This window comes from Penaeus chinensis, chromosome 22, assembly GCF_019202785.1.
Source record: "Penaeus chinensis breed Huanghai No. 1 chromosome 22, ASM1920278v2, whole genome shotgun sequence".
NCBI lineage: Eukaryota > Metazoa > Arthropoda > Malacostraca > Decapoda > Penaeidae > Penaeus > Penaeus chinensis.
In genome coordinates this window covers 27,341,166-27,356,594 of record NC_061840.1, presented here as the reverse complement: position 1 = coordinate 27,356,594, position 15,429 = coordinate 27,341,166, and the positions used below count along the sequence as shown (strand labels likewise).

Below are 15,429 nucleotides of genomic sequence, written 5' to 3'. Positions count from 1 at the left end.
ATCAGTTGAGCGCAGGCGTTGCTACATTCTCCATCACTCATGTCTCCACCAGCAAGTCCAACTTCAAACATAATACAACAAACAACTGTGGAATGCATTAAAACCAGATTGTATTACTACCAGGATACCTCGCCAGCGATATCCTCTTTTTATGAACGTGCAGCCACCAATCTCGCCTGGAAATATTTACGAGATATGTTCAACAATGTAATATACTCTCCCAGCGTCTTCCTGTTTATTAATAAACCCTTATCGCCATCCAGGTGATTTAACCATTGAAAGACCTTGGCTTCGGAAATAGCCTGCATTTCGGCGTGACTCCGGGTGGGCTTCCCCTAAGCATCAGCGGTGTTTTTTGAGCTAGTATGGGTTGAGATAGGATTATGGAATGTGTAGAGCGGGGCGTGCGACAGTTGCCAGTTTCTTGAGGCAGCGGCGGGGACTCGGGGAGCTTCGGCGCTCAGCTACGTAGCAAATCGGCGAGAGGAGCGCGTGTGTCTGTCTGTGCGTGTGTCCGGCCGCGACGAGCCCGACAGGCGAGCCAAACTTGGCCTGTGGCCACCCGGGGGAGCTCGGCATTCTTATCTAACATAGTCTCCTGAACTGTCATCAGAATTCATGTACTCATAAGAACAAATGCTATAAGAACTTCTAAACGGGAAATATAGTCAAATATATTTTATTTTCGACGAGGGTGGAAACTTTAAAATGACGACATTTGGCAATTCAGCCAGCCAACGCCACACCTTTTGGCTGGAAGTTTATTTTGCGATATGATTTGAGGATTAATTCAGCGTCCTCTTATCTCAGAAAATTGACGGGTAAGTGTATGGGCGGATTTTATTCTGAGGTAATGCAATACATGATGCAGTGATAGTTTGTGGTGCAGGAGAGAAGGAAATATATGTGGGGGAGTGAGATGGTTCTCGGGGTCCCGGGTGGAGGCTAGCGGCCCTTCAGTGTTACCCGCGGAATGGCTGCCGAGTACCACGTCGCCCGGCCATAGACTGTTTTAATGGCGAAAAGTAAGCACAGTGAGCTTTATATCTCCCTGTAACATCAGGTGTCCATTCGTAGTGAATCGAAGATATAGCCCGTGTGTTGTAAAGTGGTCAATCGAAGGTGGAAAGTTGGAAAATGTGGTGTTAAGCGGTGGTGTGTTTTGGGGACGGCCGAGCCACTAAGCAGACACTCGGCAGCCATCAGCAACGTAGGCCGATGACTTCTCCCTCTCTTCCTGCTTCCCTTGAATATTGGTTACAGGTTCATCATCGTCTAGATAATGTCTGTGAGGAGGACTGTTGTGCCCTCTGTTCCCTTTCTCAGATATGCATTCAGCGGTGTCTTATACGTTATTCAGAATCCCCCTCCATATATAATTACGATGTCGGGGGGGAAGAACCATCCATGTTTAGGCTTCCCCCAAAACACAATTGTTTATGTTTAAATATTGACTTGTTAGGGGAGACTGTGGTGTTTGATCCGTGGTCCAGAGGTAGTTCTTAGGGGTCTAGCGAGCTCCGAGCATTTAAAAGGCGGTGTAACTGTCGTTTCCTATGGAGTCCCTTTAATATTTGGATTTGTGCTGTGTCCCCACCCCTAACTTTTACCTCCCTCATATGGGGCCTCTCTCACTCCCCGTCTCACCTGTCTTGCTCTGTTTGTGTATGTGTGTAGGACTAATATCGAACATGCTGTTGCTGTGTTTGTTGTAGTAGTTTCATGCATGTGAACTAGGTGCTCTAAGATAATGAGTGATATTGTGTTCAGGTTGTCTGAAATGCTTGACCCCCCATTAAAACATCATATCCTCATCACATTATTTGGTGGAGCATATTCATGTCAATCACTACAAAAAATGTAAGTGGACATTCATTAACTGTTGACTTCTTATTGTTTTTTGTTTTTTTTTGTAAATTACAATGTTTTCTTGATTTATTATGTCTGTCACAATCAATGTAAATTGGTATCCCAATCACATTCATTAGCACCTGGTAGTCTTAGGAACATGAATATCATCACCTGAAGTTAGGTCAATGGGACAATATATCTTGAAGTAGAAGTTCACAGGACTTTAGTTCTTTAAAAGATTTCCTTTGGTTTACAAGGGCAGCAAATTACTCTTCTGGTATTTTAAAGCTTTTGAAGGATGAAATCAGAATGAACGTTTGATCAGGGAGTGAGTAGTATTGAATTCAGCAATGTAAACAAACCTCAGTCATCGACTAGAACCAATACCTTTAATGCATTTGCTGAAATAGGTCACTTTTCAATATGTAGACAGTTTATTGTTTATTGAAGTCAATATTTGTCCCATATATGCTGCTGCAATTGTATGTAAATTGTCAGAAAACCAGTCCAGTGTTGATATGATTTAGATGGAGTGCAAATGAATTTCATTCATCACTTCCTTTTTCTTTTACATGTATTTGTGGTTTGTGAATGTTTACATCCCTCAAACTCTGATGATTGCATATCATCTATTACACTGTACCATGTTGAGTGCTTATTTTTGTAGTTTTTTTGTTGGGTGTCTCCATTTTTATTTCATGTCCAACCATTCTGACCCAAAGGTTGCATTACCCTAAATTCAGCAGACATTATTCTTACATGTTGCCTTTACTAAAATTCAGTTGTAAGTAGGAATCCTTCTGAAATAGTGAAAAGCTGCATAATTTGTATGTCAGTTCAAGTAATAAGTATGTGTGTGTGTAAATATATAAATATGTATGTGAATATAAAAATAGATATATGTATATATGTGTAAATAGATGATGTGTGTAGTCATGGAAATTTCTACATGAAGAAGGCTATGTGTTCACTTTTATGCATGCATGTAAATACAGACACATACACATGTCTATGTATATGCAGTCTCAGAGTTATGTATATTTAAACTTTTATTTATATTCATACACAGACAGTTATGTTTAAGCATATAGAGTACAGTTTTGTTTAACAGTCATACATACCCAAGCTTACAGTCCTCTATATATATATATATATATATATATATATATATATATATATATATATATATTATCCTCTTAATTTTCAAAACATTGTACATATAAGCACCTGTGTATAACACCTGTATGCAGTGTGCACTTGCCTAGTTGTATTTATTAAATGAAATGTAGCAAATTGCTAAGAAAATCCTCGCACTGAGTTTATTTACATTATTCATATGTATACAGTGAGACCTATGAATGGATCTGCATGAAGTGTACTTATATGAAACTGCCATGTATTTATAAGTAGTGTCTAAATACATATATATATATATATATATATATATATATATATATATGCATATATATGCATGTATGTATGTTAGCATATATGTTTGCAAGTGTATATATGTATATATATATTTATATATGTAATGTATACAAATAAAGTATGTATAATACGTATATTTAAGTATATTATATGTATTATATGTACATGTTTGTATATATATACCAATATATATATGTATATGTTTCTATCTATGCATGTATGTGTATATATATTATGCAAGTAACTACACACACACACACTCACACTCACACTCACACTCACACTCACACTCACACTCACACTCACACTCACACTCACACTCACACTCACACTCACACTCACACTCACACTCACTCACCACCCACTCACCCACCCAACCACCCATTCACCCACCCAACCACCCACTCACCCACCCAACCACCCACTCACCCACCCAACCACCCACTCACCCACCCACTCACCCACCCAACCACCCACTCACCCACCCAACCACCCACTCACCCACCCAACCACCCACTCACCCACCCAACCACCCACTCACCCACCCAACCACCCACTCACCCACCCAACCACCCACTCACCCACCCAACCACCCACTCACCCACCCAACCACCCACTCACCCACCCAACCACCCACCTCACCCCACCCAACCACCCACTCACCCACCCAACCACCCACTCACCCACCCAACCACCCACTCACCCACCCAACCACCCACTCACCCACCCAACCACCCACTCAACCACCCAACCACCCACCAACCACCCACCCAACCACCCACTCACCCACCCAACCACCCAACCAACCACCCAACCACCCAACCAACACCCAACCACCCACCCAACCAACCACTCACCCACACCACCACCCAACCACCCACCACCCACCCAACCACCCACTCACCCACCCAACCACCCACTCACCCACCCAACCACCCACTCACCCACCCAACCACCCACCCACCCACCCACTCACCCACCCAACCACCCACTCACCCACCCAACCACCCACTCACCCACCAACCACCCACTCACTCACCCACCCAACCACCCACTCACTCACCCACCCAACACCCACTCACTCACCCACCCAACCACCCACTCACTCACCCAACCACCCACTCACCCACTCACCCACCCACTCACCCACCCACCTCACCCACCCCACTTACCTACCCACCCACCCACCCACCCACCCACCCACCCACCCACCTACCCACCCACTCACCCACCCACCCACCCACCTACCCACCCACCTACCCACCCACCTACCCACCCACTCACCCACCCAACCACCCACTCACCCACCCAACCACCCACTCACCCACCCAACCACCCACTCACCCACCCAACCACCCACTCACCCACCCAACCACCCCTCACCCACCCAACCACCCACTCACCCACCCAACCACCCACTCACCCACCCAACCACCCACTCACCCACCCAACCACCCACTCACCCACCCAACCACCCACTCAACCACCCACTCACCCACCCAACCACCCACTCACCCACCCAACCACCCAACCACCCACTCACCCAACCACCCAACCACCCACCCAACCACCCAACCACCCACCCAACCACCCACCCAACCACCCACTCACCCTCCCACTCACCCACCCACTCACCCACCCACTCACCCACCCACTCACCCATCCACTCACCCACCCACCCACCCACCCACCAACTTACCCACCCACTCACCCACCCACTCACCCACCCAACCACCCACTCTCCCACCCACTCTCCCACAAACCCACCCACCCACCTGATATATTTATATATATGTGTGTGTGTGGGTGCGTGTGTGCGTGTGCATGCGTGAAACATATATGTATATATGGTGCATATGTATGTAATGTATGTTTCCATGTATATGTATGTATAGATACCTATATATGTATATATATAAATATATTTATATATAAATATGTTTATGTATGTGTGTATTAATATGTGTATAGACTTATATCTGCACTTGTATTTAAATATATAAATCTGTACATACATAAATATATGTTAATGTATGTATATATATGGATATGTACATAAATGTATAGGTATATATATAGATATATAGCCTATATGTATGTAAATATAAGTGTATGTATGTGTATGTATATGTATACATATATATGTATCATACATGTATATTTATATGTTTCGTGTGTATATAGATATATTCATGTATATTTATGTATATATATATGTACAAATATATATGTACAAATAGCTTATTATGTATAATCTATGAATGGATTGATGTTTGGATAGAACTATGAATGAGTGCATGTATGTAAGTGACATGTATAGATGTAAATGATATGTATGTATGGATTTATATATGGATGTATGTATATATGTATATGATAAATATATATGTGTGTATATGTGTATATGTATATGTATATATGTATATATAATATTTTTATATATGTATATATAATATATGAATATATGTATATATAATATATGAATATATGTATATATAATATATGAATATATGTATATATAATATATGAATATATGTATATATAATATATGTATATATGTATATATAATATGTATATATAATATATGAATATATATATATATATATAATATATGTATATATGGATATATAATGTATGTATGTATGTACGTATGTATCTATGGATATATAATATTTGTATATATTTATATATAATATATGTATGTGTATTTGATATCTGCATATATATGTATATATATGCACACACACACACACACACACACACACACACACACACACACACACACACACACACACACACACACACACACACACACACTGTATATATATGTATGTTAATGTATGCATATATATTAATGTATGTGTTAATATATGTAAATGTATGCATATATATGTATACATGTATATACATATTTATACATGTATATATACATATGTATATGTATGTGTTCATGTATATATACATATGTATACAGGCATAAATATGTATACATGTATACTTATATATATGTAATGTATATATACATGTGTACATACATGTAAATATACATGTATTCAAAAGTATATATGTATATTATCAAGTATACATATATACATATGTATACATGTATATTCATATGTATATATGCACTTGTATTTATGTATACAACTTATATTCATATGTATATATGCACTTGTATTTATGTATACAACTTATACTCACACACACACACACACACACACACACACACACACACACACACACACACACACACACACACACACACACACACACACACACACACACATATACATATACATATACATATACATATACATTAATATACATATATATATTAACATAGTAAATATATATTAATATATTAGTATATATATGTGCATATATTTATGTATGAATATATATTGTTAATCTCTGTTCCACATTCTCATTCATTTAGTACTGGCATATCTTCATTTAGATATTTGCCTTTTTACAAATGTTATCATTCAATTATTGCTATAATATTGTGTAAGAATGATTGGTTTTGAAAGAAATATCCAGGTTTTAGTTAGTGTCATGGTTGAATTGCCGTTGATGATCTTATTAATTGATTATGTGAAAGCATTTAATGATGGAGCCTAGCAAAGTTGATGTCTGCTGCGAAATAGTTTCCAGTGTGGTGGAAAAAATTTGAAATTATAACTGAATTCATACAAAATGTTTTGTGGAAGAAAAAGAAGTGTTGTTGATAATTCTCATCTGTCATGGAAAGTTTTGATAAGTTTAGTATTATATCTAATTCTGCCAAAGTCTAATTCTTCAGCCCCAAAGCTTCTCCAATGCGACTATGGAACATTAACTGGTGTATGAAAACCTTTGAAAAATTGCTGTTTGGTAACTCAGCTGAAAAGCAATGTGTTTTCTATTTATTTGAAATATGACACAGTTTAAAGGAAAATTTACTGATGGCATAGTGATAATTAAGGATTGTGACATTGACACATGCTTTGTGTACCGTATATCTACTGGATCCTAAAGGGTCAATGTGGGTTTTTTTTTCTTATATTTGTGATTTGTTTTATTTCTATGAGCGCATCAGTGGAAACCAATGATGATATGGCATTTTTCTCTTTATGAGAGATACCAATAATTGCTACAAAGATAAGCTATTGCTCAGCTGATTTGCAGCATACTAATGCTGCACGTTGAAGTGACGACATTTTATTTAGCCAAAAAACAAGATCACAGGATCAGTAAGTACAATGATTTAGCATAATGTGTGTGGCCAAGCCTTTTGAGAATTCACTGGAAAGGAATTTTTTTTTTTTTTTTTTTTTTGGCTATGACCCAACATGGTTTTTATACAAGGAAGGGCCAGTAACTCTACTCCCTTTACATCATTTAAGACAAAGCAGTATTTAAATAATGTGTTGGTTACAATTTGGTCAATTTATAAAATTTTGTAACAAAATAATGATTTTTTTGGCACCACACCAATAATACTTTATTTATTTTGTGTTTTCTTTTGAGATATTCAACTGTTGCATGTTATAAACTAGGCATGTTTTTTCATATATTGTAACTGTAAAGAATCTCTCTTGTTGTCTCTCTGTCCCCCTCTCGTCTTTCTCTCTCTCTTCCCTGCTCTCCCTCCCCCTCTTCCCTGCTCTCCCTCCCTCTCTTCCCTGCTCTCCCTCCCTCTCTTCCCTGCTCTCCCTCCCTCTCTTCCCTGCTCTCCCTCCCTCTCTTCCCTGCTCTCCCTCCCTCTCTTCCCTGCTCTCCCTCCCTCTCTTCCCTGCTCTCCCTCCCTCTCTTCCCTGCTCTCCCTCCCTCTCTTCCCTGCTCTCCCTCCCTCTCTTCCCTGCTCTCCCTCCCTCTCTTCCCTGCTCTCCCTCCCTCTCTTCCCTGCTCTCCCTCCCTCTCTTCCCTGCTCTCCCTCCCTCTCTTCCCTGCTCTCCCTCCCTCTCTTCCCTGCTCTCCCTCTCTCTCCCTCTCTCTCCCTCTCTCTCCCTCTCTCCTCTCCTCCCTCTCTCCCTCTCTCTCCCCCTCTCTCCCCCTGCTCTCTCTCCCCCTCCCTCACCCTCCCCCCTCTCTCCCCTCCACCCACCCCCCTCCCTCCCACCCCCCTCACCCCCCGCCACTCCTCACCGCCCCCTCCCCCCCCCCCTCCCTCCCCCCCCTCCCCACCACCCCCCCCCCCCACTCCCTCCTCTCCATCACCCCCCACCTCCGCCCCCTCACCCCCCACCCATCTCTCTCCCTCCCTCCCTCCCCTCCCCCCCCCCCGCCCCTCCCACGACCCCCACTTCCCTCCCCCCCCCCCCCACACCCCCACACCCTACCCCCTCCGTCCCCTCCGACTCCCCATCCACTCCCTTCCATCCCCCTCCATGCCCATACCTCCCTCCTCCTCCCCTCCCCTCTCCCCAGCCCGCCCGTCCCCCCCTCCCCCCTCCTCCACCTCTTCCCACAATAAACCTCCCCCCCCCCCCCACTCCCTCCACCCCCCCACCATCCACCCCACCCCCCCCCCTCTCACCAACGCCCCCCCCCCCTCCTCCTCCCACCTCCCACTCCTCCCCTCCCCCCTCCCCCAATCTCCCCCCCCTCTCCCCCTCCCCCCACCTCCCCACCCCTCCCCCCCTCCGCACCTCACCCTCCCCCCCACCTCCCCCTCCCCATTCCTCCCCCTCCCCCCCCCTCTCCCCCCTCACCCCTCTCACCCCCCCCCATCCCCCCCACCCCCGCCCACCATCCCCTCCTCACCTCCCCTCACCCCTCCCCTAGCAAGTCTCCGCCCATATTCTCCCTCCACCCATCCAAAAAGACACCCTCCTTCTCCATACCCCCCCCTTCCCTCCCCCCTCTCACTCCCTCCGCCCCCCCCCCCTCCCTCCCCCTCCCCCCCCCCACCCCACCCACCCCCCCCCCCCCCCCCCCCCCCCCCCCCCCCCCCCCCCCCCCCCCCCCCCCCCCCCCCCCCCCCCCCCCCCCCCCCCCCCCCCCCTCCCCCCCCCCCCCCCCCCCCCCCCCCCCCCCCCCCCCCTCCCCCCCCCCCCCCCCCCCCCCCCCCCCCCCCCCCCCCCCCCCCCCCCCCCCCCCCCCCCCCCCCCCCCCCCCCCCCCCCCCCCCCCCCCCCCCCCCCCCCCCCCCCCTCCCCCCCCCCCCCCCCCCCCCCCCCTCCCCCCCCCCCCCCCCCCCCCCCCCCCCCCCCTCCCCCCCCCCCCCCCCCCCCCCCTCCCCCCCCCCCCCCCCCCCCCCCCCCCCCCCCCCCCCCCCCCCCCCCCCCCCCCCCCCCCCCCCCCCTCCCCCCCCCCCCCCCCCCCCCCCCCCCCCCCCCCCCCCCCCCCCCCCCCCCCCCCCCCCCCCCCCCCCCCCCCCCCCCCCCCCCCCCCCCCCCCCCCCCCCCCCCCCCCCCCCCCCCCCCCCCCCCCCCCCCCCTCCCCCCCCCCCCCCCCCCCCCCCCCCCCCCCCCCCCCCCCCCCCCCCCCCCCCCCCCCCCCCCCCCCCCCCCCCCCCTCCCCCCCCCCCCCCCCCCCCTCCCCCCCCCCCCCCCCCCCCCCCCCCCCCCCCCCCCCCCCCCCCCCCCCCCCCCCCCCCCCCCCCCCCCCCCCCCCCCCCCCCCCCCCCCCCCCCCCCCCCCCCCCCCCCCCCCCCCCCCCCCCCCCCCCCCCTCCCCCCCCCCCCCCCCCCCCCCCCCCCCCCCCCCCCCCCCCCCCCCCCCCCCCCCCCCCCCCCCCCCCCCCCCCCCCCCCCCCCCTCCCCCCCCCCCCCCCCCCCTCCCCCCCCCCCCCCCCCCCCCCCCCCCCCCCCCCCCCCCCCCCCCCCCCCCCTCCCCCCCCCCCCCCCCCCCCCCCCCCCCCCCCCCCCCCCCCCCTCCACCACCGCCCCCCTCCCCCCCCCACCCCCTCTCCCCCCCCCCCCCACCCCCCCTCCCTCCCCCCTCCCCCCCCCTCCCCCTCTCCCCCCCGCCTCCTCCCCCCTCCCCCCCCTCTTCCCCCCCCCCCTCCTCCCTCTCCCCCCCTTTTTTTTTTTTTTTTTTTTTTCCCCCCCCCCCCCCCCCCCCCCCCCCCCCCCCCCCCCCCCCCCCCCCCCCCTCCTCTCCCCCCCCCCCCCTTTCCCCCCTCCCCTCCCCCCCTCCTCCCCTCCCCCCGCTCTCACCGGGCCCCCTCCCCCCCCCCCCCCCCCCCCCCCGGGCCCCCCCCCGGGTCCTTTTTCCTCCTTCCCTTTCTTGCCCCCCCCTTTCCCTCCCCCCCCCCCCCCCCCCTCTTTTCCCTCCCCCCCCCCTCTCCCTCCCTTCCCCCCTTTTTCCCCCCTTCCTCCCTCTCCCCCCCTCTCCCTCCTGCCCCTCTCGTCCCTCTCTCCCCTCTCCCTCTCCCTCCCCTCCTCCCTTCCCCTCTCCCCTCTTTTCACTCCTCTCTCCCCTCTCTCTCCCATCCTTTCCTCTCTCTTTCTTCTTCTCTCTTCTCCCTCTCTCTCCCTACTCCTTTCTCCCCCCTCTCATCTCTTTTCCTCCCCCCCCCCCTTTCCCCTCCTCTTCCTCTCCTCTCTCTCCTCTCCTCTCTCCTCCTCTCTCTCCCCTCCCCTCCCTCTCTCCCTCTCTCCCTCTCTCCCTCCCTCCTCCCTCCTCCCTCCCTCCCTCCTCCCCACCCCAGCTCTCAAGGGTCGCTCCCTCTCTCGCTCCCTTCTGGGTTCTTTTCGTTCTCTCTCCTCCGTTCTTTCCTCATTCTTGTTCTCCTTGTTCTCTCCTCATCCTTGTTCTCCTGTTCTCTCTCTCTTCCCCTCTCTCTCCTTTCGTCTCTTTCGCTTCTTCTCTCTCTCTCAAAAACTCCTCTCTCTCTCCTCTCTCCCCTCTCCTTCGCGGGCCTTCGCAATCGCTCTCTCTCTCTCCTCTCTCTCTCTCCTCTCCTCTCTCTCTCTCACTCTTCGCTCTCTCTCTCTCGTCTTTCGCTCTCTCTCTCTCTTTCTGCTCTCTCTCTCTCTTTCGTTCTCTCTCTCATTCGCTCTTCTCTCTCTCTCTTACGCTCCTCTCGTCTCTCTCTACCTCTCTCTCTCTCTCTCACGTCTCACACTCTCCTCATTCCACATCTCTCTCTCTCTCTTACGCTCTCTCTCGACGTCTTCTACGATCTCTCTCACTCTCTCTTACGATCCTCTCTCTCTCTCCTCTTACGATCTCGTCTCTCTCCTTTCACGACTCGTCTCTCTCTTACGATTCTCTCTCACTCTACGATCCCTCTCTCATTCTCTCTCACTCTCTCTCTCTCTCTCTCTACGCTCTCTCTCTCTCTTACGTCTCTCTCTCTCTCTTCACGCTCTCTCTCTCTCTCTCCACTTCTTACGCTCTCTCTCTCCGTCTCTCCTCTACGCTCTCTCTCTCTCTCTCTTACGCTCCTCTCTCTCTCTCTTATTTTTAGCTCTCTCTCTCTCGTCTCCTCTTATCACCTCTTCTCTCTCTCTCACTCTTACGTTCTCTCTCTCTCATCTCTCTCTCACTTACCTCTCTCTCTCTCCTCATCTTACGCTCTCTCTATCTCTCTCTCTCTTACCGCTCTCTCTCTCTCTCTCTCTTACGCTCTCTCTCTCTCTCTCATTACGCTCTCCTGTCTCTCTCTCTCCTTACGCTCTCTCTCTCTCTCTCTCTTTAACGCTCTCTCTCTCTCTCTCTACGCTCTCTCCTCTCTCTCTCTTACGCTCTCTCATCCTGTCCTCTTACGCTCTCCTCTCTACCTCTCTCCTCTTAATCGCTCTTCGCTCTCTCTCTCTACCTGCTCCTCTCTCTCTCTCTCTTACGCTCTCTCTCTCTCTCTCTTAGACCGCTCTCTCCTCTCTCTTACGCTCTCTCTCTCTCTCTCTTTTACGCTCTCTCTCTCTCTTCTCACTCTCTCTCTCGTCTCCTCTCTCTCTCTCTCTCTCTTACGCATCTCTCTCTCTCTCCTCTCTCTCTCCTCTCTCCCGTCTCTCTCTCTCCTCTCTCTCTCTCCTCTTCTCTCTCTCTCCTCTGTCTGTTCTCTCTCTCTCTGTCTGTGTCTCTGTCTCTGTCTCTCTTTTTCTGTCTGTCTCCCCTTTTCTGTCTGTCTCTCTGTTTTTCTGTCTGTCTCTCTGTTTCTGTCTGTCTCTCTGTTCTGTCTGTCCTCTGTTCGGTCGCCCTCTTTTGGTTCTGTCTGTCCCTCTGTTTCTGCTGTCTCCGGTTTCTGTCTGTCTCTTGTTCATCTCTCTCCGTTCTGTTTTCTGCCCCTCTGCTCTGTCTCTGTCTCTGCCTCTGTCTCTCTTTTTCTGTCTCTGCCTCTTCTCTGCCTCTGTCCTGCCTTGTCACTGGCCTCGTCCTCGCCTCTGTCACGCCTCTGCTCTGCCTCTGCACTGCACTGTCCTCCCCCTGTCCGGCCTCTTCACTGTCTCTGCCTCTGCCCTGCCTCCCCTCTCGCCCTCTGCTCTCCTCTCTGCCTCTCTCCTCGGCCTTTCTCTCTCTCTCGCCTCTCCCTCTCTCTCTCTCTCTTCTCTCTCCTCTCGTCTCTTCTCCCTCTTCATCCCCTTTCTCCCCTTTTCTCTCTCTCTCTCCCCCCCCCCTCTCTTCCTCCTCAACTCTCTCTCTCTCTCTCTCTCTCTCATCTCCTCCTCTCCTCTCCTCCTCTCCTCTCTCTCATTTTCTTTCCTCTCTCCCCTTTCTCTCTCTTTCTCTCTCTCTCCTTTTCCCCCCCCCCCCTCTCTCCCCCTGTCCCGTCCCCCCTCCCTCCCCTTTCTCCCTCTCCCTCTCCCTCTCCCCCTCCCTCTCCCTCTCCCCTTTCCCCTGTCCCTGTCCTCCCCCTTTCCCCTGTCCCTGCTCCTGTCTTCCCTGTCCCTGTCCCTGTCCTACCCCTATCCCATCCCCTCCCTCTCCCTCCCCTCCTCTCCCTTTTTCACCTCCCCCCCCTCTCCCCTCACTCTCCCTCTCCCTTCCCTCTCCCTCTCCAGTCCCATTCCCTCTCCTAGTCCCTCCCTCTCCTAGTCAGTCCCCCTCTCAGTCCCTCTCCCAGTCATCTCCCGCCCTCTCCCAGTCCGCCCCGTCCCTTTTTCCCATACCTGCCTCTCTTCTCTCTCCCTCTCTCTTCTCCTCTCCTCCTCTACCTCTCTCCTCTCTCCCTCCTTACGCTCCTTCTCTCACCTCTCTTTACCCTTTTCTCTCTCTCTCTCTCTCTCTTTTACGCCTCTCCTCATCTCTTAAAAACCCCTCTCCTCCCCTCTTACGCTCTCTCTCTCTCTTCCCCGCTTTCTCTCTCCTCTCTCTCTTTTCTCTCTTTTTTTATCTCTCGGCCCTGTCTGTCTGTTTGTCTTCTCTCTCTCTCGTCTCTCGTCGTCTCTCTCAATTCTCTCCTTCTCCTCTCTCCTCCCCCTCTCTCTCTCTCTGTCTGTGTCTCTCTCTCTCGTCTGGTCTCGGTCCTTCTCCTGTTCTGCTGTCTCTCTGTTCTGTCTGTCCTCGTTCTGATCTCTCTGTTCTGTCTGTCTCTCTTTTTCCCTTCTGTCTCTCTGTTTCTGTCTGTCTCTCTTTTTTCTGCTGTCTCTCTGTTTTCTTCGGGCCTCTGTTTCCTGTCGGTCCTCTGTTTTCTGTCGGTCCCGTCTTTTGCCCGTCTCTCTGTTTCTGTCTGTCCTCTTTTCTGTCTTCTCTCGTTTCTGTCTCTCTCTCTGTTTCTGTCTCTGCCTCTGCCTCTGCCCTCGTCTCTGCCTCTGTCTCTCTGTTTCTGTCTCTCCCCTCTGTCTCTCCTCTTCTCTGCTCGTCCACTCCCTTCCTCCCTCGGGTCCGCCTCTGTCCTCTGCCCTGTCATTTGCCTTTTGTACTGCCTCTGTCTCTGCTTGTCACTGTCTCTCCTCTGCCCTTCCTCTCCCTGCTTGCCCTCTCTGCCAAAAATTTCCCCCTCCTCTCTCTGCCTCCTCCCTCTGCCTCTCCTCTCCCCTCCTCTCTCTCTCTCCTCTACTCTCTCCTCTCTCTCTCTCGCTCTCCTCATCTCTCCTCTCCTCTCTCTCCGATTCTCTCTCGATCTCTCTCTCTCTCCTCCCCCCCCCCTCTCTCTCTCTCCTCTATCCATCTCTCTCCTCTCTCTCTCTCTCTCGTCTTCTCTCCTCTCACTCAAAATCTCCACAGCTCTCATCTTCTCCTCTCCCCCTCCTCTCCTAATCTTTCTCTCTCTCTCTCTCTCCCCCCCCTCTCTCCCCTGTCCCTGCCCTCATCCCTCTCCCTCTCCCTCTCCTCTCTCCCTCTCCCTTCTCCTCTGCCTTTCCCCTGTCCCTTCCTCATCCCCTTTCCCCTGTCCTGCCCTGCCCTGCCCCTGTCCCTGTCCTGTCCCTGTCCCTGTCCTATCCCTACCCTTCCCTCTCCCTCTCCCTCCCCTCTCCCTCATCCCTCTACTCTCCCTCTCCTCTCCTCTCTCTCTCTCTCTCCCTCCTCTCTCTCTCTCTCCCTCCTCTCGTCTCTCTCCCCCCTCTCTCTCTCTCCTCCCCCCCTCCCTCTCTCTCCTCTCCCTCTCTCTCTCACTCCCTCCTCTCTCCACCTCTCTCCTCCTCTCCCCTCTCTCTCTCTCCTCTCATCCTCTCCTTCCTCTCCTCCTCCTCTCTCTCTCCCTCTCCCTATCTCCTCTCATTTCTCCTTCTCCCTCCCTCCTCCTCTCCTTCTCTCATCCTCCATCTCTCTCTTCTCTCCCCTCTCTATCTCTCCATCTCCTCTATTCCTCTCTCTCTCCTCCCCTTCTCTCTCTCTCCTCCCCTCATCCCCTCTCTCCTCTCTCTCACTCTCCTCTCTCCTCCTCCTCTCTCCTCTCACTCTCTCCTCCTCCTCTCATCTCTCCCCTCCTCTCTCTCTCCCCTCCCTCTCACTCTCTATCTCCCCCTCTCTTTTCTCCTCTCACCCTCTCTCTCTCTCCTCTCTCCCATCCTCCATCCCTCTCTCCTCTCTCTCTCATCCTCTCTCCTCTCTCTCTAATCTCTCCCTCTCCTCTCTCTCTCCCTCTCCTCCCTCTCTCCCCTCTCCTCCTCTCTCCCCCTCCTCTCTCTCTCCCCATCCTCTCTCTCTCCCCTCTCATCCCCCTCTCTCTCTCTCCTCTCCTTCCTCTTCCTCATCCTCCCTCTCCTCTCCTCTCATCTCTCTCCTCCTCTCTCTCTTCTCCTCTCCCTCATCTCCCTCTCTCTCTCTCCTCTCTC

At 51.5% G+C, this 15,429-nt stretch overlaps 1 protein-coding gene across 5 annotated transcripts in view; it reads left to right on the top strand.

The window, feature by feature from the left end:
* The first annotated feature begins 451 nt into the window (after positions 1 to 451).
* LOC125036847 (protein Gawky-like) overlaps positions 452 to 15,429 on the top strand; it is a 98,743-nt gene continuing 83,765 nt past the window's right edge. For 2 of the 5 annotated variants that reach the window (XM_047629728.1, XM_047629726.1), the window contains exon 1: positions 6,658 to 7,514. In XM_047629728.1, coding sequence (XP_047485684.1) covers positions 7,457 to 7,514 — 58 coding nt within the window. In that variant the 5' untranslated portion in view covers positions 6,658 to 7,456. Of the gene's footprint in view, positions 822 to 948; positions 1,026 to 6,657; positions 7,515 to 15,429 lie in introns of those variants that run through there. The other 3 variants (XM_047629730.1, XM_047629727.1, XM_047629729.1) reach the window with 3 other exon arrangements.